Source organism: Furipterus horrens, unplaced genomic scaffold (genome assembly GCF_987537825.1).
Source record: "Furipterus horrens unplaced genomic scaffold, mFurHor1.1.pri manual_scaffold_4, whole genome shotgun sequence".
NCBI lineage: Eukaryota > Metazoa > Chordata > Mammalia > Chiroptera > Furipteridae > Furipterus > Furipterus horrens.
In genome coordinates, this window is record NW_028327174.1 from 82,265,225 (window position 1) to 82,292,113 (window position 26,889).

Below are 26,889 nucleotides of genomic sequence, written 5' to 3' on the forward strand. Positions count from 1 at the left end.
TCAGGTTTTCCATTGTGCCTTACAGTTCCTTCTAGCCATCTTCCAGGGAAGCAACTTTCACTCCTTCCCTGGAAAGATTGCCATGAACTGCACAACCAACCAAAGTACCAAGCCTTTTCTCTCATGGGTTTTTATTTGAAAGTTAATCCCAGTTCCTCAGGGCTTTTTGGTAACAACCAGAGCCCAAGCATGTCTCCTTTAGGTATGATATTCCTGACTGGATCTTTTCTATGCAGTTCAGGTCCTCACTAAGTTCCTTGAGCCTTATAACCGGTGTTTTGAACTCTACATCGGGTAGGTTGGCTACCTTCATTTTTCTTAGTTATTTTTCTGGAGTTTTTACCTGTTCATTCATTTGGGCCATGTTTCTTTGACTTCTCATTTTAGCACCCTCCCTGTGTTTGTTTCTATATATTAGGTAGAGCTTCTATGACTCCATGTCTTGGTAGTATGGCCTAATATAGTAGGTGTCCTGTAGAATCCAGTGACACAGCCTCCCATATCACCCAAGCTTGGTACTCGAGGTGCACCCATCATGTAGACTGGGTACTCCCTCCTCTTGTAGTTGAGCCTTGATTGCTGCTGGCACACCAATGGGAGTGTTTTATCCAGGCCAGTCAACTGCCAGGATTGGCTGTGGCACTGTCCACCAACCTCTGCCATGCAGAGGCAGGGTGGTCGTGCTCCAATGTGGTGTGTAACTGTACACTGGGTGCACAGGCTCTGGGGTTTCCCAGGTGGTGCAGGCCAAGGTTAGCCCTCTCCTGTGTTCTATTCAGGGCCGCCCTGAATGAGCTATGAAGCAATATGAAATGGCTGCTACTTTTTCTGGGCTTGGAGATTGCCAGGTGAAGCCAAGCTGTGAATTCAGGTTGGCTGCTGCTAGTGCTGGGCCTGGGGACACTTAACAAGAGGTATTGGGATGGGGACTTACTGAGGCTGGCTGTTGCTTGTTTGATAGGATTTAGGAAATTGTGAAGCATGAGCAAAGACCAGCCAATCATATGGAAAAGTCACAGTTAACAGTTTGGATGGGCCTATAAGTTGAGTGGAACAGAGTCTCAGAGGATGTCCAGGGTGGGGCATGCAGTTTTAGCCAGTTTGATGGAGTCTCAGATATGGCACCTGCCTGCCAGGTCTGTGGCTCTGTGAGGGGAGGGTTCAGAAAAGGAACACTGGTCTCTGCCTGCCTTTCTGTCTATGAAAAAGCTGTCCCCCGGCTCCCATCTTGATGACAGATGATTCAGTTCCTCTCTTTATACCAATGGTGCCTTTTAAGCTGCTACCCCAGTGCTGGAGCTCAGAGGTAGTGTGTCTCTGTATGTGTGTGTGAATTCTTTAAGGGGAACTGATTGGGACTCCAGAAGTTTCTTGCACTGACTCAATGCCCACAGATTTTTGCTCCAGAAGTTATGGGAACTTATCTTCCTGGCACTGGAACTCTGGGCTGGAGGGGCTGGTGTGAGGCTGGGACTCCTCACTCCTGAGGTATCCCTCCAGAATCTTTATCTTCCACACATGGATGTGGGATCAACACATTTTAAAGCTCCACTCCTCCTGCCATTCTGGATTGATGTGGTTTTTTTAACTCCATAGTTGTCAGACTTACATTCAACTCAATTTCTGAAGGTTCTGAGTGATGGCTGTTCTACATTTTAGTTGTAATTTTGATGTGGTTGTGTGAGGAGGTTAGCCATGTTTACATACACCACCATCTTGACTGGAAGTTCTTGAATCACTCTATGTTAAAGCACTGCCCCATTGTCTTGTTTACTCTCTCAATGTTTGTTACATGGTCAAGAAATAAACTATTCTTTCTGAGTTATTATACATTTTTGGATATTTTTGTTATAGCACTTAGCTTACCCTAAACTAATATAAAGGATGTAAGGCACACTTTGAGAAATAGATAATGTTCAATGTACCTTTGTAAGAAAATAGAATTCCAGGTATAAAGGACAATGGAAGAAAATAAACACAGGGTTTCATATTATTGGAATAATGCTATAGTGCAACTAGACTACCATAAAAACTAGAATATTAAGGAAATATAGGAGGAACATGGTCATAGATTGTGAAAGATTTTGATAAGGAACAAGTGTATGGTATGTTCTAGAGTGGGAGGTGATGGCATTTGGAGAAGAAAAGTGTCAAATATGTTTAACATAGATATAGTCATCTATCCAGGGAGGGAATTGATTTGAATGTGTGAAATAGAGTTGAATCAATCATAGAGGGATTATTTGGAAAAAAATTGAAGTCTTTACAGAAATAAATAATAAGACTATGAACATTACTTATTACATAGTTATATTACCATTATTTCTCATAAAATAGAAATGCCTGGGACTTGAATTCCTGGCACAGATTCATGAAGGAGATATTTATGTGTCTTACACCAGAAAAACACATGCTATGTGTTATAATCTAGGGCTTTGTAGAAGTTCTGTCCTTGGTGAGCTGGGCTGAATCTATTGTGAATCATAATGAATCAATCTTTGTCACTGAAGGCCTGGTACACATTGTTTGTACTTAATCATTATATCTCCTATAACCAACCCATTGCTGCATCCTCATCATTAGATTTTTTTTTAAAAATCTCAGCTATTTTATTATTTCTTTAAAAAATATATCAGTATAAATTTCTTTTAAAAAAATGGTAGGATGGGTGTAGGAGGGCAAAGTAGGAAAAACTGGGACAACTATAATAGAATAACAATAAAAAATGATAATTTTTTTTAATTCCAAAAAAAATGAAGAATATGGTGTAACTGCCTGGAATTAAGATTGGAGACACAATGGTGTGAGTGGCACCTATAGGTGGAAAGTGTATGAACATGTCCTTGGTCCACGACAGCCCTCAGTAGGTTTCTTTAGTACTTCCCTAAGGCACATTCTGGGTACATTGCTCAGCCCCATACACTGAGTGTCTGCCAATACTAAAACCATATGGGAAAACAGATGCATGAACATGAATGCATCCATGTGGAAGGGCACTACCACCACCAAAAGCTGTACTGAGGCTAGCATCAATCATGACAAAAGAATAATTGGGCCCCCCAAAAAATATTGTATTTTTTTCCATTACCATATTCCATATCTCCCTCGACCCCACTCTTAACAATCACCACGCTATTGTCCATGTCCATGAGTCCTTTTTCCTTCTTTTTTCAGTCCATACAAATTTCTATAAGATCTATTGTTTTAAATGTGACTTCAGTATATCACTAACCTAAAAAATGACAATTATTTTTTAATATCAGTCATTGACCCCTCTTCACCATTCTTGGCTGATGTAGAAGTTGTAGTTTGACTTCTTAGGCTGGTTTCTGCAGAGGTTGTGAATGACTTCTGTTGTCATATATGGTGTGTCCATTGTCTGTTTTTATATTCCATTCCCCCCCCATATATATATACTTTTTAAGAGTAACAATATCAATATATCATTAACATTTTTATTACTGAAAACATATTTGAGGTATCTTTTATAATTAAATGTGACTTTTGAGTATTACTAGGGATATACTTAAATAAATCTATTTTAAAATCAGTTTAAGTAACTTCTGTGTAGTTACTTCCACAGCATAAAGCATAGTTTTATATCTTTAATGAATTTATTTTTACATATTTATTTTTTTAATGATTATTTCAAGCATGCACAATTTCCAAATCACATCTAAGCAAGGTACAGTCAGAGAAGTTTGGCTTCTATTGCCATAAATTCCACCTTGTTTTCTGTCTCTATAGTTAATATTTTTGTAACTAATTTTCTAATATATACATTTACCTTTTTAAGTATTAGAGACTAGATATACATATATATTTAAATTTAGGTTTATGTAATGTATTTGTTAATTATATATTTATATACAATCTTTCATAGGTAAATGGTAATATGCATTTATCTATAAAAATATTTTAAATAAGAAACAAAAAAAGCCCACTCTTATATCTGATTTTTCATACTTAATATATCGTGGAGCTTATTTCATAGCAGTATATAAAGGTATTCATTTTGTAAATAAAAATCTCTCATGTTCTTACAATTATAGTTAGGTAATCTTTCCCCATTCTAGAGCTACTGAGGAACCTGAATATTTTTAATTCTATTATTTTGTGCTTAGCTTATTTTAAAGTGAAATTAGTTTATTGTTATGAGCCAGGATACTATTTCTCTAATATGGACATTTATATAAAGTGAAATTTTCCTAAGTGTGTGTTAGTTTATTTTATATATAATCATTTGAAAATTAGCAAAATTGGTTTTTCTTTGTAGCTCTTTCTTCTTAGTTTAGAATGGGTCCTAGAGGAATTATCAGATAATTGATTGGTTGACCTACATGTGCAGTTGAGGGAGTTTTAAAGATTCTTTTCTGTTGACCACAAGAAAAGTCTCCTGAGATTCAAAACCTTAGACACATGCAGTTATTTAATTTATCTTGCAGTTTTAAGTGTCACATAAAGTTCAAAAAAACAGATTACTGAGCCATTAAACTAAGGTCTAAGATGTTTTATCTTCCTAATGGGGTAATACAGAGAATCTGGTTTGGAGTTTGATCTATAACCTTGTATAACATGCTTTAAATTTTGTTTAGGCGGTTTGGAAGGGCTTTCTTTTGAGGAAGAAACTGACAACAGCTCTACAGGCTATTAAGAATGAAGACTCTGAAGAAGAATATGAAGAAATAGATTTAGAGGATTTCACATTTGATGAAGTGAGTACCAACTATAACATATAAATATTAATCTTACAGTATTTTTACTATACTTATTTTGGAGCTAAACCAGTTTCTAAGGCTTTTATTTTTCAAACGCTCATATAGATTTTTCAAATAGCACTTGAAAGAGTATTCTAAATTCTTAACATCTTCATTTACCCAACAAGCTTGTGCATTGTGTAAACGTGGTCATAGAATATTTACAAGAGTTTCTGGGTGTTCTTCACCAAGATTTACATGTTGCAAATATTACTGTGACTTTATATATGTCCTTCTCAATAATCTTTAATAATTCTTTGTTTCTTAGAAAAATGAGAGCAACCTCCTTAAATTGTTATTTACATAAGCCACAAAAAGGTAGCAAGCTATACACACATATTCACCACTTCTCTGTGGCTTCCATATGCTCCAACCAAATTGAGTACACTTTTACTGTATAGACTACATTTTACAGCCTTAGCTTTGTTCATTTTGTTCCCTCTTATGTAGATAGTTAACTCACATAACCGCAGAAGACTTCCTCATGCCTCTGTAGTATTCATTATCATAGATTAGTTTTGCCTTTTTTTGAACATCCTGTAAGTGGAATCATACAGTATATACTCTTTTTTACACATGATATTATGTCTGTGAGATTTAACTATGTGGTTAAGTGCAACTGTATAAAAGCCACTATACCACTTATTTATCCATAATTTAAATATACCGCTTTTTAAGTCTATTCTTAACTACTGATAGATTATTTATTGTTGGACTATTACTAGTATTACCTATTATGACTAAAGATGCTATGGGCATTCTTGTACATGTCTTCTGATATGTATATTCACATTTCTCTTAGGAATACAGTTTCTGGATCATAGTGTTTACCTATGTATACTAGATAGTACCTAACAGTATTCCAGAGAGATTGTATTTTTTTAAAGTCATTCTTAAAAATTTTATTATTACTGTTTACCAAGGTGGAGATGCAATTTATATACATGAGCAGCCATAGGGGCAAGGGGCATACACAGTTAGCAATCTGTATAGGATGGACCACTTATGAAAAAATAAGATTCTCCAAAATGAAGGACAGGGGTGAGTTTCACTACACACTTCCCCAATGATCCCAGCATGCAATAATGCCAGGTAATGGCCCCTGGGCATGCGGTGATAGGAACTAAGGTATGAAAGAACAAGCCACAAACCACATAAAATTTTTAGAGAACCCCCTTCCCCCCATACACACACACACACACACACACACACACACACACACACACACACACAGATACATAATAGAATTGCAGTGTGATCAATACATTTAATTGAGGGAAGGATAGAAATTTTGCTGTTAAGAGGGGAGATAAGCAGAAATTGAGAGTTTTAGAGCAGCTCTAACCTCACCAACACTGTTATTTTCATGTCTTCCCCTCTCCATTCCAGTAGGTTTACTGTGGTATCTTGTTTTAATTTGAAATTTTCTCATAATTATGCTTAATACCTTTCCATATGCTTACTGGCCATTTTGTGATATGATCAAGTGTTTGTGTATTTTTCAGTTGTTGTTATATAACTTTTTCTTATTAATTTATAGAAGTTCTTTATATATTCTGAATACTACACTGTTTGTTCTTGAAAATATCCTCTGATTCTGAGGCTTACTTTTTTATTCTCTTTATGGTTCATTTTAATGAACAGAATGCTTCTAATTTTAAATTAAAAACAAAAGTTTCTAATTGTTGTAACATATAAGAAATCTTTGCCTATTTCTAGATTATATTCTAGAAACTTTATTATCTCAATAAAGTTAACTTCAAAGTTAAGTCTCTGATGCACCTGGAAGTAATTTTTGTGAGCAGTGTAAGGAAGGGGTCAAGATTCTCCTCCTCATGCAGACACATTTGGTTCTCTCATTGAGTTAAAATTATTTGTTGTATAGATCATACTTTTCATAATCGATTGCTGTTAAAGCTTTGCTTAAACTCAGGTAACTGTATGCGAGCTCTCTTAATTTTTCTAATTGTTTTTATTTATCCTTACATAATTACTTTAATTGCTGTATATTTATAATAAGATTTAATATTTAGTCTTATAAGAGTTCCACCTTTGTTCTTTCTTTTCAAGAAAAAACTGCTATTACTCTACTGAAATTTTAGAATCACCCTATGAATTTGCACAGTAAATATTAGGATTTTGTCTGAGATTGCAGTGAATCTATGAATCAACTTGGGGGACCTGCTTTTTTTTAGAATATTGCATTTTTAAATCCATTAACACAAACTTCTAGCCAAGATGGAGGCTTAGACAAACACACTCAGTCTCCGTCTACAACTAGAAAGGAATACAACTACCTCAAAACAAAAGATAACCAGAAATTCCAGAAAATAAAACTACATGGAAGCCCAACGTATGAAGTTATAAACCAGTGATGTTCGCCTGGACGGGTAGGAGGGGTGAAATTGGAACAGGAGTGGAAAGGTTGAGTGGTGCTGTTTGCGGAAGCAGCAGAGAGAGTGGCAGGGGGAGCAATCCTGGCTGCAGTTGAGCCCCGGCAGCTCGCAACCCCAACACGGGGAAAGGCAGCTCCCCCACTGCCTTGCACATTGAGGCCCAGAGGGCGGGAGGATGGATCCCGGTCTCCTAGTGAAGAATAACGGCAAGAATCCATCTTGGACCCCCGCCCCCACAAAAAGTGCCACAGCACGGCAAGAAAGGTCGGAATCACTGCCAGTCTCCGGGTAGCGACAAGTACATGGAGCTCTGCCCCACACAGCCTGCCCAGGAAGCAAAGCAAAACACAAATCTGTCAAAATGAAGCAGACAATGATTCAAATCCCAGTGACACAGCTCACCAGGCAGCAGATGAAGAACCTGACAGACGAACAAATAAGAAACCTTTCAGAGGCTCAGTTCAGAGCTATTGTTATAAGGTGGCTTTCAGAATTAACAAAAAATCTGGAACAAGACAGGGAAGGAAAGAGAGCCACTCATACTGAAGCGAATGAAAACACATACAAGGGTTTAGAAGAAGGAGGATCAAAACTATGAACATTAAAATGAAAACTGCATCACAAGAACCAACAACAGAAGCTAGGAAATTGAAACAAAGGCAAACTAAATAGGCAACAAGAGTGGAAAAAGAACTATAGGTATGAGGAACAAACTGGGGGGAGGTCATCAGGGAGGGGGAAGGAATAGAGGGAGAGAGATAGTATAGGAATTAAGAAACATAGTAGGAGGGCATGGAATAGACAGGAAGAGGTTGAGAAGAACTATATGCACAACCAATGGATATGGACTAAAAGGGGTGGGACAACTGGAGGGAGGGGGGCCACTGGGTGGATGGGAGCAGAGGGAAGGGAAATTGGGACAACTGTAATAGCATAATCAATAAAACATTTTAAAAAAATCCATGAACACAGAATATCCCATCATTTATTGAGGCCATTTAAGATTTTGTCTAAAATGCTCTGTGGTGGTCTTGTATATTTTTGCTTAGATTTTTTCCTTAGATATTTGATGTTTTTGACATTATATTCACTTTTGCATGTGAATCTTGTATTTAGTCATTTTGTTGAAATCACTTATTAATTTTAATAGTTTATCTCTCAAGTCTTTTGAATATTCTGTGTACACAATCATGTCATCTCAGAATGACAGATTTTATTTCTTTTTTTCCAATTCTTATGCTTTGCATTTATTTTTCTTGCCTAATTGTCCTGACTCCTATCTCCAGTAAAATGTTGAATATGAGCAAACATCTTTTTCTAGTTCCTCATTTCAAGGTGAAAGTTTTCAATATACCACCACTAAGTAAAGTGTTTATTAATATCAGTTCTTGTAGAAAATCTACATTTAATTAAGGAAGTTACCTTACTTAGCATCTTCATACCTTTCTAAGAGGTTAATATCATGATCATGATCATGATGATTCTAGTCCATTCTCCTTGGCTACCAGGTTACATCATGTTCTCACTATATTAACCATTCTCACTGTATTAACTGTTCTCACTATATTAACAATGGTTGGACTATTTCTGGACAGGCCTTATATATATATATATATATATATATATATATATATATATATTTGACAAATACATACATATATATAATATATATATGACATATGTATATGTCAAATGAGTAATATGTATATACCACTCATATATACATATATATGCACATATATATATATGTGAGTGGCATATATATGTATTTTGTGTGTGTGTGTGTGTGTGTGTGTGTCAGAGCTGTAATGAACATAAGAATACATATATTCTTTCAAATTGATGTTTTGGGTTTCTTCAGATATATATCCAAAAGTGGAAGCTTGGTCATAAGGCAGTTCCACTTTTAAGTTTTTGAGATTCCTCCATTCTGTTTTTCACTGTGGCTGCATGAGTCTGCATTCCCACCAACTAACACTCTCACCAATACTTGTTTGTTGATTTATTAATGATAGCCATCCTGACATGTGTGAGGTGACATCTCATTGTGGTTTTAATTTGTCTTTCTCTGATGATTAGTGATGTTGACAACTTTTCACAAGTCTATTGGCCATCTATACATCCTCATTAAAGAAGTGTCTATTCAGGTCCTTTGCCCATTAAAAAAAAATCAGATTGTTTTTATGGTGTTGAATTGTAGGGGTTTTTATAAACATTGGGCATTAACCCCTTATCAGATGTATCATTTAAATATGTTACCCCATTCAATGGGTTTTTTTAAATTTTGTTGATGGTTTCCTTTGCTGTGAAAAATCATTTTGTTTGACGTAGTTCATCTGTTTATTTTTTGTTTCCCTTACTGGAGGAGATATATCAGAAAAAGTATTACTAAAACAAATATCTGAGACTTTACTGCCTATGTTTTCTTTTCTAGGATTTTTTTGCTATTGAATCTTACACTTAAGTGTTCAGTGCATTTGAGTTTATTCTTGTATATGGTATAAGAAGTTAGTCTAGTTTCATTTGTTTTGCATATATTTGTCCAATTTTCCCAGCACCATTTATTAAACAAACTCTCTTTACCACATTGTATATCTTTGCCTCCTCTGTCAAATATTAATTGATTATAAAAGCATGGGTTTATTTATGGGCTCTATAATCTGTTCCATTATTCTGTATGTCTATTTTTATGACAGCACCATGCTGTTTTGATTACTATGGTCTTATAGTATAGATATACCAGGTAGTATGATTTTTTCAACTTTGTTCTTTTTTTCTCAAGAGTAGTGTGGCTATTTTGGTTTTGTTGTGGTTCCATATAACTTTTTGGATTATTTGCTCTAGTTTTGTGAAAAACAATCTTGATCTTGATAGGAATTGCATTGAATCTATCAATTGCTTTGGGTAGTATGGACATTTTAACATGTTAATTCTTCCTATCCATGAGCATGGTATATGTTTCTATTTATTTGTATTTTCAATTTCATTTTAAAGGATATTTTATTGATTAAGTTGTTACAGTAGTCCCAATATCCCCCCTTTGCTCTCCTTTGATCAGTACCCCCCTTTTCTCCAGCAATCCCACCCCCATCATTCATGTCCATGGGTTATGCATATAAGTTTTTTGGCCTCACCCTTTTCTATATTTTTCTCAATTTCCTCCTGTCTATTTTGTATCAATAAATTATGCTTCTTAGTCCCTGTACCATTTCCCTTTCTCCCCCTTCTTCTTCCCAGCTGATAACCCCCCAAATTATCCCCATACCTATGATTGTGTTCCTATTCTGGTTTGTTTAGGTGGGTTTTGTTTTTATTTTTTAGATTCAGTTGTTGATAGTTGTGAGTTTGTTGTCATTTTAATGTTTATAGTTTGGATCTTCTTTTTCATAAATATATCTTTTTAACCTTTTTTATAATAATGGCTTGGTGATGATGAACTCCTTTAGCTTCACCTTGTCTGGGAAGCACTTCATCTGCCCTTCCATTCTAAATGATAGCTTTGCTGGATAGAGTAATCTTGGCTGTACTGTAGGTCCTTGCTTCTCATCACTTTGAGTACTTCTTGTCAGTCCCTTCTTGCCTGCACGGTTTCTTTTCAGAAATCAGCAGACAGTCTTATAGGAACCCCTTTATAGGTAACTTTCTGCTTTTCTCTTACTGCTTTTAAGATTCTCTATTTATCTTTAACCTTTGACATTTTAATTACGATGTGTCTTGGTGTGGTCCTCTTTGGGTCTAGCTTGTTTGAAACTCTCTGTGCTTCCTGAACTTGTATGTCTATTTCCTTCACCAACTTTGGGAAGTTTTCCTTCATTATTTTCTCACATAAGCTTTTGATTTCTTGCTCTTCCTCTTCTCCTTCTGGCACCCCTATGATTTGGATGTTTGCACATTTAAAATTGTCCCAGAGGTTCCTATGCCTCTCCTCATATTTTCCAATTCTTGTTTCCTCATTCTGTACTGATTGACTGTTTTTTTCTTCCTTATGTTCCAAGTCATTGATTTGAACCCTGGTTTCTTTTTCTTCACCATTGGTTTTGTGTGGATTTTCCTTCATTTTATTTAGCATAGCCTTCACTTCTTCCTTTATGTGTTTGCTGTACTTAAGCATATCTGTCAAGCCTTTGAGCGTCTTTATCACCAGTGTTTTGAACTCTACATCTCTTAGGTTGGCTATCTCCTCATTGCTTATTTCTCCCACTGGAATCTTGATTCATTCCCTCTTTTGGGCATATTTCTCTGTCTTCTCATCTTGACAGGCTCCTGTGTTTGTTTGCCTCCGTGTCTTAGGTAGAACTTCACACCTGTTACATTAAGGGGCAGAAAGCCTTAGGTATTTGTCAGTATGGGCAACCCTTTTCACCATGTTGTGGTGCTCTATGTGGGAGAGGGGTCTTAGAAGGAACAATGCTGCTTGCTCAGCATTCTCCCCTTTTCAGGCACTTTCCCACCTCTGTATGGGACTGGCACCTCTCTAGCTGTTGCCCTGGCCATTGTTCACAGAGTGGGTGGGTCTGCAGACATTCTAGGGCAGTTTCTGCATCCACCCCAATCCCCATTGGTTTGCACAGATAAAAGCAATGAAGCTTTATTTTCCCTGGGGCTAAAACCATGAGATGTGGGGTCTGGCCTGGTGCTGGGAGCACTCCCCAGCTGTCCCTCCTTATTTTTTAAAATGTGTGACTGCGTTTTCTGCCTGCCTGCTACTGCCACCACTGCTTCCACCACCACCACACCATATCCTCCCTGCCCTGGCTCCACCACTTCTACCTGTCTGGATGAATATTTCTTCTTTATGTTTTTGTTTGTTGGATTCCCATGCAGCTTGATTTTCTGAAACTTCTGGTTGTCCCTAGTTTTGAGGAAGTTATATTTCCTCTTAGTTGTAGAGGGAGATGCAGCCTGTCTGTCTAGGCCTCCATCTTAGCCAGAAGTGTATTTTCAACTTCTTTCTTCAGTGTCTTATTTTGTCTGAGTACAGGTTTTTCACCACCTTAGTAAAATCTTTTCCTAGGTATTTTTGGATACAATTGTAAGTTGGATTTTTTTTAGTTTCCCCTTTTGATTGTTCATTACTGGTACATAAAAATGCAATGGATTTCTGGATATTTATTTTGTATCCTACTACTATACTTAATTCATTTATCAATTCTACCACAGTAGTTATTTGGTGGAACCTTTAGGGTTATCTATATACAGTATCATGTCATCTGCAAATAATGACAATTTTACTTCTTTCTTTCCAATTTGGAAGCCTTTTTTTTTTTCTTATCTGAATACTGTGTCTAGGACTTCCAGTACTATGTTGAATAAGAGTAGTAACAGTGGACATCCTTCTCTTGTTCCCAGTCTTAACAGAAATGTTTTTGGCTTTTCCACATTGTGTATGATGTTAGCTGTGCATTTGTCATATATTGCCTTTAATATATTGACATATGTTCTGTCTATTCCCACTTTAGTGAAATTTTTTATTGAAAATGGGTGCTGGATTTTGTCTAAAGCTTTTTCTGCATTTATTGGTATTTATTTTACTTTAAATTTTGAATGATATCTTCTCTAGGTATAAACATTTAAGTAGGCTTTTTTGTGTGTTCAAAGATGCAATTTTATCAGCGTGTGGCTTCCATGTTTTCTATAATTCACTAATAAATCTTATTTTTTTCTCTTCTGAAGATATTGCTTTCCCACACTTACCCTCAGACGGCTTTTAAGGGTCATTTCCTCTTTTTGTTTTTCAAAAAGAGTATAATTTTTTTCTGCTTGGAGTGGGAGACATCATATGACTTCTTGAATCTGTGATTGATGTCTTTCATCAGTTTTGGAATTTGCTTAAGCAGAGTTAAATATTTAATTTTTAAAATATGTCTCTTCTATAAGGTAAAGTGCCTCCAAAAGTATGTATTAGAATTTCTCATCATTTGACATGTTTCTCTTAGATTCTTATAAAAATTGTTGTCTTTTTTTACTTCTTTGTTTTAATTTGGAAGTTTTCTACTTACCAATTCTATAGGTCACTAATAATCTCCTGAGTTATATAAATTTTTTTTACCTATCAATTGAATTCTTAATTTTAGTTATTTTAATTTTTAGTTTGGAATTTCTACTTGATTATTTATTATAAATTCCAATTATTTGTTGAAGTTTTCTATCATTTTCTGTATATTTTTTTGAATGTGGCATTATGGTACTTTCAAAGTTTTCTCAGTTAATTGAAACATAAGGATCACTTATGGGTTCATTTCCATTGATTATCTCTTACATTTTGAGTCAGTCTATTCTCTTTATTAGCACTTAATTTTTAAGTATAAAAAATATATTTAAAAGTGTTAGGACTCTGGGAAATAGTCTTTCCTTAAAGAGGTTTGAATTTTATTATGGCAGACAGATACTATATAGGCAGAGATACTTTTGAGGATTACTTTGAAGTTTTGTAGGGGTGGTGTATTTCTTGTTTCTTTTAAGTTTGAGCCAATGTGATGTCTCAACTGAAAGTAAGATATTTACCAGGTTACCTTCATGCTGTCTGTCCCTGAATTGTAATTTCTTTCCCAAAAGCATCAAGTAACAGAACAAATGTCTTTTTGGCTTTCTGGCACCCAGCTATTGCCATCCTACTTTGATCTAGGTAGCTCTCCTATACATGTACTACTTTGAATTGACAAACAAATGAAGGAAAATTTTATGTATGACTGAGTTCACATTTTTATGGTTTTCTACTCCTGAGGATCTTAGTCCTTCAATTCTAACTGTCTTGGCACCTCTGCACATCAACCTCTGTCTCATCATCCTAGTGAAACTGCTACAAGCAGGCCTTACATTTCTGTTTGGTTTCTCTTTCCTGTTATTAAAATCGGAATTTCCCTGAAGGAAAATGGAGAGAAATATGGAGTTTACACCAGCAATTTATATGAACATGCAACTCTACTCTTTTGGATCTTGTTTCTTTAACTTCTGGTTGCTGTATTGCTCTTGAGTGCCTTCAGCGTTTTTTTTTTTTTTTTTTTTAATTTGATACTTATATATAGTTTGAGGTGCATCTTAATTCTAATTAAAGCTAAAACAGAACAAAATGTTTGGAAATGAATATTTCAAATCAATAATTATCTTAAATGTTTCAGGCATTGTTTTCACCACAATGAACAAGAAATAAATTCTGACCTCACAGAGCATACATTTAACCTGAAATGACAGACAGTGAATAAATATATAACTACACAGAATATTGTAAAATACTATTCGTCGGCAGCCGTCCGTCTCGAGAGACGATGGTGTAGCTTCCTAAGTGTCTATCTGCACCGCCGAGAATGGCTGTGCAGTCCGACTCGGGAGTGACACGGCATCTGTCTCCTCCCGTGTTGAATTGACATCTTGCGATGACGCTGGAGTGTCCTCTCCAGTGGAGCTGAAGCTACAGAGCCTGGGCAGGGTGATATGGAGGGTCTGCTGTTGCCCATGCAGCAGACCCCCCCTCTCTTCGCAGCTGAAGGGTCCAAGGGAAAGACGGAGTCGATACAGCTTGGCTTCAGGTGCGCCGCAGGAGTTGCCGGTGTTGACTACAACGTCAAACCGCCTTAGGGACTCCGGCTCCGGATTTTCTGTCGGGGTTTACTCCCTTAGCCTTTCCCCAGAAGAGGTATGCCGCAAGGCAGCGGAGGTTTTTTGGAGTCAGAGTTTTCCTTCTCTGATGTACCCTGACTGGAAGATCGAACCAGCGACACTTAGCTCGCAGGCCGACGCTCAATCCACTGAGCTAAACCAGCCAGGGCTATATATATATATATATATATTGAAAATTACTATGAAAATAAGAAAGGTTTAGGAATAGAGCATAGAATCTGATTGGAAGATTAATAAAGGCCTGTTTAAGGTATAATATTTTAATATAGATGTAAAAGTAAAGTGAAGCCATAGGATAATGCTTCTTTGGGCTAAGTACAAGACAAGTATGGAAGTTTTGAAACAGAACTGCTTTGGTATATTAAAGCAACAGAAAGTTCACAATAGGTAGAAATGATTAGTAGATGAAAAACAATAAAACTGGCCAAAGATCAGTCCACATTAGACCTAGGATAAAATGTCAAAACTTTGAATTTTATTTCAAATGTGATAGACAATTATTATAGGGTTTTTAGTAAAGGAGTTAAAAGTTTTTGCTTATTTGTAGGTATATTTTATTGATTATGCTATTACAGTTGTCCTAATTATCCCCTTTTGCCCCTGTCAACTCGGTACCCCGCCTCCCATCCAATAATCCTCACACCCTTAGTTCATGCCTATTGATCATATGTGTAAGTTCTTCGGTTTCTCTATTTCCTATATTGTTCTTTTTTTAATATATATATGCTTTATTGATTATGCTATTACAGTTGTCCCAATTTATTTTCCCTTTGTTCCCTTACACCCAGTGACCACTCCCCCTCCAGTTGCTCCCACCCTTAGTCCATACCCATTGGCTGTGCATATAGGTCTTTTCAACATCTTCTTATTGACTCCACTCTCTCCTCCTATGCTTAATTCTTGTACCATCTCCCTCCCCTTCCCCCTTGCTCCTCCCTGCTGACCTCCCTCCAAAAGGTTCCCCATACCTATAATTCTTTCCCACTCTGGTTGCCTACTTAGTTTGCCTTTGTTTTGATTACCTAGCTTCTGTTGTTGGTTGTTGTGATACAGTTTTCATTTTAATGTTGTTAGTTTTGATCCTCTCTCTCCTAAGCAAGTCCATTTAACATTTTATATAACAATGGTTTGGATCTGATGAACTCCTTCAGTTTTACTTTGTCCTGGAAGCACTTTCTCTGCCCTTCTATTCTGGATGACAGCTTTGCTGGACAGAGTAATCATGGTTGTAGGTTTTTGATTTTCATTACTTTGAATATTTCTTGCCATTCCCTTCTTGCCTGCAGTTTATTTTAAGAAATCAGCTGATAGTCTTATCGGGACACCTTTGTATGTAATTCTCTTCTTCTCTCTTTATTCTTAATTTTTGACATTTTGATCCTAATGTGTCTTGGTGTAGTTCTCCCTGGGTCCAGTTGTTTTGGAACTCTCTGTGCTTCCTGGACCTGTAAGTCTATTTCCTTTCCCAAGTTAGGAAAGTTCTGCTTCATTATTTTTTTCAAATAACTTTTCAATTTCTAGTTCTTCTTCTTACCATCTGGCAATACTATGATTTGGATGTTGGCCCACTTATAGCTGTCCCATAGGTTTCTGAGTCTCTTCTCATTTTCCTCACTGTTTGTTTCCTCTTTCTGCACTGATTGACTAGTTTGTTCCTTCCCTATGTTCTAATTTGTTGGTTTAATCCCTGGTTTCCTTTCCCTCACCACTAGTTTGGTATGTGTTTTTACTCATTTCAGCAGGACTTGCCTTCATTCCTTCCCCATCTTGTTTAAGATCTGCTATTAGGTCTGTAAGCATTTTTATAACTAAATTTTTGCATTGTGCCTCAGAAATATTTTCTATCTGCTGCTTCATTAGATTAGATATTTGTCGTCTGGTCAGCTGCATCACCGGAATGTCTATCATGATCTGTGCCATCCTGACAGTTTTGTGTTTACCTTTGCTTCCTGGGTAGGGCTGTCACACCTCCTATACTATAGGTGGCAGAGCCCCATGCACCCATCACTACCGGGTGGCCCTTCTCACCACGCTGTGGCATTTTTTGTGGGGGCGGAAGTCCAAGATGGATTCCTGCCATTCACTCTCCGCTGAGAGACAGGGAGCCTCCTCCTCCATCCCCACACCCTCCAACCCTCACAGGCCGAGACAATGGCGGGTCTTTTTTCCTTGGCATTGGAAATGCAAGCTAATGGGTTTGGTCTACAGCCACGGCTGTCCCCAGGCGCTTCTTGCCTCCCATTAAATATGGGTGTCTGTTCTTACCACCGTCCCACCGCCATCACCGCAGCTGCTTCCTCCAGCACAGCTTGATCTCTCCACCCAGCTTCGACCCCCCTACCCATCCGGACAAGCACCACTTGTTTATAACTTCATATATTGGACTTCCATGTAGCTTTATTTTCTGGAACTTCTGGTTATTTCTGGTTTTGCGGTAGTTGTATTCCTTCTTAGTTGCGGAGAGAGATGGAGCATGTCAGTTTAGGCCTCTGTCTTGGCCAGAAGTCCTTTTTCTGTACTGTTCCTTTTTTTAAAAAAATAGGTATTTTTTAAAGTATATTTTATTGATTATGTTTTTACAGTAGTCCCAATTTTTTCCCCTTCGCTCACCTCTGCCCAGTATCCCCTTCCCACCAGCAATCCCACCCCTCTTAGTTCATGTCCATGGGTCATGCATATAAGTTCTTTGGTTTCATCCTTTCCTATATTATTCTTAACAATCCCCTTTCTATTTTGTACCAATTGATTATGCCTCTTAGTCCCTGCACCATATCCCCATTTCTCCCCCTACCCCCTCCCAGCTAATAACCCTCCAAATAATCCCCATACCTATGATTCTGTTCCTATTCTGGTTTGCTTAGTTGGATTTTGTTTTTAATTTTTAGATTCCATTGTTGATAGTTGTGAGTTTGTTGTCATTTTAGTGTTCATTGTTTTGATCTTCTTATTCTTAAGTAAGTCCCTCTGACATTTCATATAATAATGGCTTGGTGATGATGAGTTCCTTTTACTTCTCCTTGTCTGGAAGCATTTCATCTGCCCTTCAGTTCCAAATAATAACTTTGCTGGATAGAATAATCCTGGTGTAGGTCCTTGCTTTTCATCACATTGAATATTTCTTGCCAGTCCCTTCCTGCCTGCAAAGTGTTCTCTGAGAAATCAGCTGATAGTCCTATAGGCACCCCCCTGTAGACAACTCTCCGCAACTCTCTTCCTGCCCCCAGGACTCTGTCTTTATCTTTCACCTTTGACATCTCAGTCATGATGCATCCCTGTGTAGTCCCGTCTGGGTCCAGTTCTCCCAGGGCCCTCCGTGCATCCTGGACCTGTATGTCCATCTCTTTCACAAAATTTGGGAAGTTTTCCTCATTTTTTTCAATACTTGCTTCCTCATTCTGCACTATTGACTGTTTTTTTCTTCCATATGTTCCAAATCATTGATTTTATCCCCACTTTCCTTCCCTTCACCATTGGTTTTGTGTGGATTTGCCTTCATTTTACTTAGCATAGCCTTCAGTTCTTTTATGTGTTTGCTGTACTCAAACATATTTGTCAAGCCTGTGAGCATCTTTATCACCAGTGTTTTGAATTCTGCATTAGTTAGGTTGTCTACCTCCTCTTCTTTTAAGTTGGCTATCTCCTTGTCCCTTAGTTTTCCCACTGGAAACTTGATCCATTTTCCCCTTTTGGGCCATATTTCTCTGTCTCAACATTCTAACAGGATCCTGTGTTTGTTTGCCTCCACGTTCCAGTAGAGCTGTTGCTCCTGCTACGTTGTAAGGGGTGGAGCCTTAGGGATTCATCAGTACAGAGTGACCTGTTTCACCACGTTCTGGCACTGTATGTGGGGGAGGGGTCAGAGAGGGAATAATGCCACCAGCCCAGCACTCGCCCATTTTTCAGGCACCTCTCTCACTTCTGCACCAGACGGGCACCCTTCTAGCTGCTGCCCTGGCTGTCGTTCCCTGAGTGGGTGCGTCTGCAGACTTCTCGGACCATGGGGATCCTTCAAACAAGTGGGCTCTGCTGAGAATGGCAATTTCTGCCTGCACCCCAACCCCCACTGGTTTGCACAGTCAGAAGCAATGAGGCTTGATTTTCCCAGGTGCTGGGACCATGAGTTGCGAGGTCCAGTGAGGAGCTGGGAACGCTGCCCAGGTGTCTCTCCTGACTTTTTAAAACATGTGACTGTGCTTTCTGCCAGCCTCCCACTGATGCTGCCGCCGCTGTCACCACCACACAGCATCCTCTCTGCCCTGGCTCCACCCCTCCTACCTGTCTGGATGAGTATTTCTTCTTTATATCTATGTTTGTTGGACTTCCATGTAGTCTGATTTTCTGGAACTTCTGGTTGTTTCTAGTTTTGAGGTAGTTGTACTCCTTCTTAGTCGTTGAGGGAGTGCAGTGTGTCTGTCTATGCCTCCATCTTGGCCGGAATTATCCTATACTGTTCTTAACATCACACTGTCTATTTTGTTTCTACCAATGAGGGTTCTTGATCTATGCACCATTTTTCCCGTTTTCCCTTTTCCCCCTCTCATGTGATAACCCTCCAAATGATCTCTGTATCTATGACTCTGTACCTGTTCTGGTTGTTTGCTTAATTTTTTTGTTTGTTTTGTTTTGTTTCTTAGATTCAGTTGATAGTTGTGAAATCACCGCCCTTTTAGTGTTCATATTTTTGACCTTCTTGTTCTTAAATAAGTTCATTTAGCATTTCAAGTAATAATGGCTTGGTGATGATGAACTCCTTTGACTTTACCTTGTCTGAGAAGCACTTTATCTGTCCTTCCCTTCTAAATAATAACTTTGCTGGCTAGACTAATCTTGGTTGTAGGGCCTCGCTTTTCATCTCTTTGAATACTTCTTGCCAGTCCCTTCTTACATGCAGTTTCTTTTGAGAAATCTGATGATGGGAACTCCTTTGTAGTTAACTGTCTACTTTTCTCCTGTTGCCTTTTACATTCTCTATTATCTTTAACCTTTGACATTTTAATTATGATGTGTCTTGGTATGGTCCTCTTTTGACCCAACTGGATTGAGACTCTCCATGCTTCCTTGACTTGTATGTCTATTTTCTTCACCAACTTAGGAAAGTTTTCTTTTATTATTATTTCAAATAAGTTTTTCATTTGTTGCTCTTCCTCTTCTCCTTCTGGCATCCCTGTGATTCAGATGTTGGCATATTTGGAGATATCCCAGAGTCTTACACTATCTTCATATTTTTTTTAAATTCTTGTTTCTTCTTTCTGTTCTGGTGGAATATTTGTCTTCCTTATGTTCCAAATCATTGGTTTGTATCCCAGATTCCTTTCCTTCACTGTTGGTTCCCTGTAGATTTTTCTTTATTTCACATAGTGTAGCCTTCATTTCTTCCTTTATTTGTTTCTGTACTCAACAAGTTCTTTGAGCATCCTTATGACCAGGGTTTTGGACTCTACATCTGATAGGTTATCTATTTCCATTTTGTTTAGTTCTCTTCCTGGGGTTTTATTCTTTTCTCTCATTTAGGCCATATTTCTTTGTCTCCTCAATTTTCAGCCTCCTGTGTTTGTTTCTGTGTATTATGTAGAATTGTTTTGACTCCTTGTCTTAGTGCACCTGTTAAGTTTTGTGGAGCAGAGCCTTAGGTATTTGTCAGGGCAGGGCAACCCATTTCACTGCTTTGTTGCTCTGTGTGGGGGGAGGATTCAGAGAGGAGACAACACTGCTGCCTGGCTTCTGGAGGTTTTCCAAGCACTGACCTCATTTCTAGTCACTTTACCCACTTCCTGTATGTGACTGGTGCCCTTCCAGCTGCTTCCCTGGTGGTGAACCCCAGATTGTGTGGGTTTTTATATGTTCTAAGTCTATGTGGGCCCTTTAAGTGGTGAAAATCCAGCAGTTTCTTCTGCCATCCCAACCCTCACTGGTTTCTTCAGTCAGATGTAATGGGGATTTATCTTCATGGTTCTGGAACCCTGGGCTGTGAGGCCTGGCCTGGGGCTAGGATCACTCACTCCTAAGATATTCCTCCAAATTTTATCCACCATACATAAATTTGTGATTGTCTGTTCTGCCGCCACCTGTCCACTCCACTCCACACATCTCTGCCTATCTCCATGACTCTGTCCCTCCTATTAGTCTGGTTGAATGTGGCTTCTTTAAATCCTTGGTTGTTGCACTTTCATACAGCTCAATTTTGTGATGGTTCTGGGTATTATTTGTTTTGAGATCTGATTGTAATTATTTCTATGGTTGTGAAAGAAAGCAAAGTGTCCCCCTGTGCCTCCATCTTGACTGGAAGTTACGTTTTTGTTTTAAATGAATGAGTTTATCTGCTATGTAGATATTATAAATTAGGGGAGCTAAGAATGAAAGCCAAGTAGCAATTAGGAAGGTATGTTTGCTCTGTCTTTCTTTGACATTTTTTACCCATTTTCTATTGCTGCTACTTTGTTTTAGAATTATCTATAACTTTAGATGACATAACCAAATTACCAGAGTGTTCCTGTACTTTCTTTTTTTCTATTTAATTTTCCTGTTTAGAAGTATAAAACATATTTAACTAGGACTTCCCTTTTATCACTTATTTAAGTAATAAACATAGTTGCCTTTGGATTAAGTGCATATATCTCTTTTCTTTAAAATTTATCACAATTTAGTCATATAACATCTATTCAAACTTCTTTTTTCCCTTCCAGCCAACAAAAATACTGACTGTTTACAATATGGCAGTCACCATACTTGGGGAGAAGATACCACATAAACAGATATAATATGTACTGAATTTTAGCCAATGTCAGAAATATATTTGGAAATTTGCATTGTATTATAATTGCTATAAAAATATTAAAAATTTAGTAAACTAGCCATGATCAAAAAGTCTATATCAATCTGCCATGAAATTTTTATGTTGGTTTGTTTCTGCTCTGAAACATGATTGCATTAAACAAACAGTTAATCAAAGGGACACTAATAACCAAGAATTAATTCATTTTAGTTTTATTAAGCATAGTTTACCATAAACTTTTAAATACCAAAAACTGTGAGGGCTGTGAGACTTTTATCCTGAACGCCATCAAACAATTTAAGCTGCCACACATTCATGGGTACTAGCAGAAGATATGAACCATTAATTATTGTCATGTCAGACAGCAGGAGTTTCATGTTCATATCTGTTAACCTTGACCTCCGGGTTCCACAGGGAGGAATCTGAAGAATTTCTCCTCTACAAATCCTGAGCCTAGGAAATTCTATGTTTTATAAAGAGTTGTTAGCAAACCTGCCCATCCTGTGCTCCAGAGAACGTCATTATCTTTATTATATCAAACAACAAATTTTGACTTCTGGCCCAGAGGGAAACACTAAAAGACTATCTCCATCTTTCAAGTCTTTTAGCTATATTAACATCTTTGAAAAGATAGTCCATAACAAAAGCTGTCATAAATCATGCATAAATGTTAGAGACCCATGGAAAATTACCTCCTAACAATATCTACCCCTTTCCCCTACATGGCAAATGTTCCCATAAGTACGCACTGCAGTGGCCACACTGAATAATCTGACAGAGGCTAGGACTATAACTATCAGATTATCCTCGTGATGTATTTAATTAGGATTACTATAATAGCTCAGGTGGTTTTACCCTTAAGTTTCTGTATTTACCTTCCAACTAGACTTGAGTCTTTAATCCAGGTACATCTGTAGTATTAGATATTACAGACTCTTACTTGGCTCTTGGAAATGGAATTTAATGCAATTCTGCCATCTAAAGCAACCCTGACCAGTGAGTTGTGGCTGACTTAAATACTTCCTATGGCAAATTCCATTTCATTTAACTATAACTTGACCTTTTTTCTAATTATTCTCTACTCACACCTTGACCTTTCATCTGGCTTGCTACTGGGGAAAATAAATATGCATCATGTGCAAGAATGATCAGGATAGACTCCTGAGTTGTCAATCTAGGTCTGTATTACCATCCATGCATTTTTCCTAATCATTACTTAGGAAGTAGATGTAGTAGTTGATCCCTTTCTGATCCTTAGTTAACTAATCAAACTGCTTTATCAAGTTGTGTGGATGGAAGGGAGAGTTGTAGAGTTAGACTATTAGCTAGCTAGCTCATTGTTGAGCAACTTTTGAGATAAAATGCATAGAATTGTCAGGTTCCAGTGAAAAATTACGAAGACAGTTTTCAAGGGCCACAGTTATATGGCCAAAGTCAGCTGATAGATAACCCCAAAAGATACAAAGAATAGTAAGGTATCGAAGGTGCGAGGTATGTAGTCAATTTTTCAAGAGCTGACAGAGGCAAGGATCCATAAAATGGGACCTCCTTCACCATAAAACAAATAGGTAAAATTTTCAGAAGTCACAAGTATGCCATGCATTGGTAGCCTCACATCTGAAACAGAATCAGGCCCATTTAATGATATGATTCTAGTCATCTCATCAGGGATTGAGCCTTACCATGGGCATCCATATGAGTAATCAAAATGGTTCTATATGCGGCTGTGATTTATTTCCCTTTTGTGAGGGCCCAAAACAGAGTGTCTTTAGTCAACACATGTGTAGTTTTCCATGTGGCAGATCAGACTGTGAGGTCATTGGCTACAGTGCAAGATGCAGTTGAGTTTCAGCTGAGCTGAAATATCCCTGAACCAGGTCCAAGTATTCAGGAGAACCAGAGTGAATAGAAGTCCCTCCAAGCTAGCAGCTTTGGATAAAGCCCTGAAGTGGATATAAAGTTTCCTTAAGAGGTATAACTTCTGTTTTTTTATATAAAGCCAAGATGCCACTGGAACCAAGCTGACTAATGTGGCTTTGGGGGGAAAGTTCACAACTTGTTAGTGATTATCTGAGATGTTCCACCCCAAACTGGGAATATCAGGTCAGACAGTCACAAGTTCTCCATCGGTCAATTATTTAGTTTCTAAAACAGTCCCATAGGAAGCCAATAGCTGATTTTCAATAGAAATATATGTGGTATCTGTGTCAGAAAGACCACAAATCCAAAACCACAAGGATGAATCTAGGTGGAGGCCAGAGGTTCCAAATGGCCAAATCATCAAGCCACAGATACTTGTATTATCTCCATTACTGAAAGGGTCCAGTATGATGTTGGGCTTCCTTTTTTGTGGTAATGGGCTGAAGAGACAGAAGTTTTTTCTTGGCTACTGAAGAGACTGAGCATTGAACATTTTCCCACAGAGACAAGTCTCAAGAAACTGCTTGATAAACAGACCTGAGAACGTAGGCCCTAGAATTTTGTTCAGATTTATCAGCCAGTCCTTGAATGCAGATGTGTGTGACAATACTTAACCATAATCAGGACCATTGAAACTAAGGATTTTTAAAATTGAGATATATGTAATCCACATACAGCCAACAGGATATCATTTATAGTAGTGAAAACTTAAGACTTCAGAGGATAGATGTCGCACTAAATCCATTGAATTGACCTAAAGGGCCCCACACAAGAGATAACTTTAGTTCTTTTCTCCACTGTGAACCATGTCCAAACCCCCTCCTTTGAATCAGTGTGCTCCACACCCTGTGAGTCTGGGTAACACTAAGATAGTGTCCTGTAAGATCAGGTGAAACAGTATTTCATCTTCCCAGGCTGTTAGCTATACAAAGATCCTTAAAAAGATAGTCTGTGGGGAAAAAAGCTGTCACAAAACATGCAGAAATGTGCTAGACTCATGGAGAGTTGTCTCCACAATTTATCACCCTTTTAAAAGAATTATTTTGGCAGAAGTTTTAATGAGCCTATGTCTCAGTCTCCTTTGTGGGGAATTTAGGCACTTTGTCATGAAATATATATAACAAAATAATACGTATCTAAAATATTTTTCTTTTGTTGCCTGGCTTATTTCACTAAGCATAATTCTCTCTAGTTCCACCCATGTTGTTGCAAATGGCAGGAGTTCCTTCTTTCTTTCTGCTACTTAGTCCTCCATTGTGTAAATGTACCACAGTATTCTGATCCACTCATCTACAGATGGGCATTTAGGTTGTTCCCAGCACTTGGCTATTGTAAATAGTGCTGCGATGAACATTGGGGTGCATAGGTTCTTTTGAATTGGTGTTTCAGGATTTTTCGGATATAATCCTAGCAATGGAATTGCTGGTTCAAAAGGCAGTTCCATTTTTAGTTTTTTGAGGAAATTTCAAACTGTTTTGCATAGTGGCTGCACCAGTCTGCATTCCCACCAACAGTGCAGTAGGGTTCCTGTTTCTCCACATCCTCGCCAGCATTTGTTGTTTGTCGATTTGTTGATGATGGCCATTCTGACTGGTGTGAGGTGGTATCTCATTGTGGTTTTTATTTGCATCTCTGATGGTTAGTGATGTTGAGCATTCATTCATATATCTATGGATCCTCTGTGTGTCTTCTTTGGAGAAGTGTTCGTTCTGGTCCTTTGCCCATTTTTTAATTGAGTTGTCTGTCTTCTTGGTGTTGAGTCATATGAGTTCTTTATATATTTTGGAGATCAATCCCTTGTCTGAGATGTTATTGGCAAATATATTTTCCCATATGGTTTGTATCCTTTTCATCTTGCTGATGTTTTCTTTAGCTGAACAGAAACTTTTTATTTTGATGTAGCCCCGTTTGTTTATTCTTTCCTTTATTTCCCTTGCCTTAGGAGATATATCAATGAAAATGTTGCTAAGTGGGATATCTGAAATTTTCCTGCCTATGATTTTCTCTAGGACTTTTATGGTGTCACGGTGTACATTTAAGTCTTTGATCCATCTTGAATTTATTCTGGTGTATGGTGTAAGTTGGTGGTCTAGTTTCATTATTTTACATGTCCCTGCCCAGTTCTCCCAACACCATTGATGGAAGAGGCTCTTTTCAGTCCATTTTATGTTTCTTCCCCCTTTGTCAAATATTAGTTGACCATATAGACCTGGGTTTATTTCTGGGCTCTCTATTCTGTTCCATTGATCTATATGTCTGTTCTTAAGCCAGTACCAGGCTGTTTTAATTACCGTGGCCTTGTAGTATAGTTTGATATCAGGTATTGTGATTTCTCCTACTGTGTTCTTCTTCCTCAAAATTGCTGTGGCTATTCGGGCTCTTTTTTGGTTCCATATACATTTTTGAACTATTTGTTCTAGGTCTGTGAAAAATGTCATTGGTATTTTAATAGGGATTGCATTGAATCTATAAATTGCCTTGGGTACTATGGACATTTTAATGATGTTGATTCTTCCCATTCAAGAACATGGTATTTGCTTCCATTTATTTGTATCTTCCTTAATTTCTTTCTTCAGTGTTATGTAGTTTTCTGAGTACAGGTCTTTTATCTCCTTGGTTAAGTTTATTCCTAGGTACTTTATTTTTCTTGTTGCTATGGTAAATGGGATTTTTCTTTTAGTTTCTATCTCTGAGATTTTATTGTTGGTGTACAGAAATGCCTTTGATTTCTGAATATTGACTTTATACCCTGCTGTTCTGCCAAATTCACTTATTAGTTCAAGTAGTGTTTTTGTGGAGTCTATAGTGTTTTCTATGTACACTATCATGTCATCTGCAAATAATGACAGTTTTACTTCCTCTTTTCCAATTTGGATGCCTTTTATTTCTTTTCCTTGTCTGATTGCTATGACTAGAACTTCCAAGACTATGTTGAATAGGAGTGGAGAGAGTAGACATCCTTGTCTTGTTTCTAACCTCAGGGGGAATGCTCTCAGTTTTTTCCCATTGAGTATGATGTTGGCTTCAGGTTTTTCATATATGGCCTTTATTATGTTGAGGTATGCTCCCTCTATTCCCATTTTGCTGAGTATTTTCATCAGAAATGGGTGTTGTACTATATCAAATGCTTTTTCAGCATCTATTGATATGATCATGTGGTTTTTGTCTTTCATTTTGTTTATGTGGTGTATTATATTTATTGATTTTTGAATATTAAACCATCCTTGCATCCCTGGGATGAATCCCACTTGATCATGATGTATGATCTTTTTGATGTATTGCTGGATCCTGTTTGCCAATATTTTATTGAGGATTTTAGCATCTATGATCATCAGTGATATTGGCCTGTAGTTTTCTTTCTTTGTTGTGTCTTGACCTGGTTTGGGGATTAGAATAATACTGGCTTCACAGAAAGAGTTTGGGATTT

General features: G+C 37.6%; 1 protein-coding gene across 1 annotated transcript in view; it reads left to right on the forward strand.

The window, feature by feature from the left end:
- Positions 1 to 26,889, forward strand: part of LRRIQ1 (leucine rich repeats and IQ motif containing 1) — a 264,993-nt gene that overhangs the window by 142,552 nt on the left and 95,552 nt on the right. Inside the window, exon 19 of the mRNA XM_090275671.1 lies at positions 4,596 to 4,715. Coding sequence (XP_090131797.1) covers positions 4,596 to 4,715 — 120 coding nt within the window. The remainder of the gene's footprint in view (positions 1 to 4,595; positions 4,716 to 26,889) is intronic.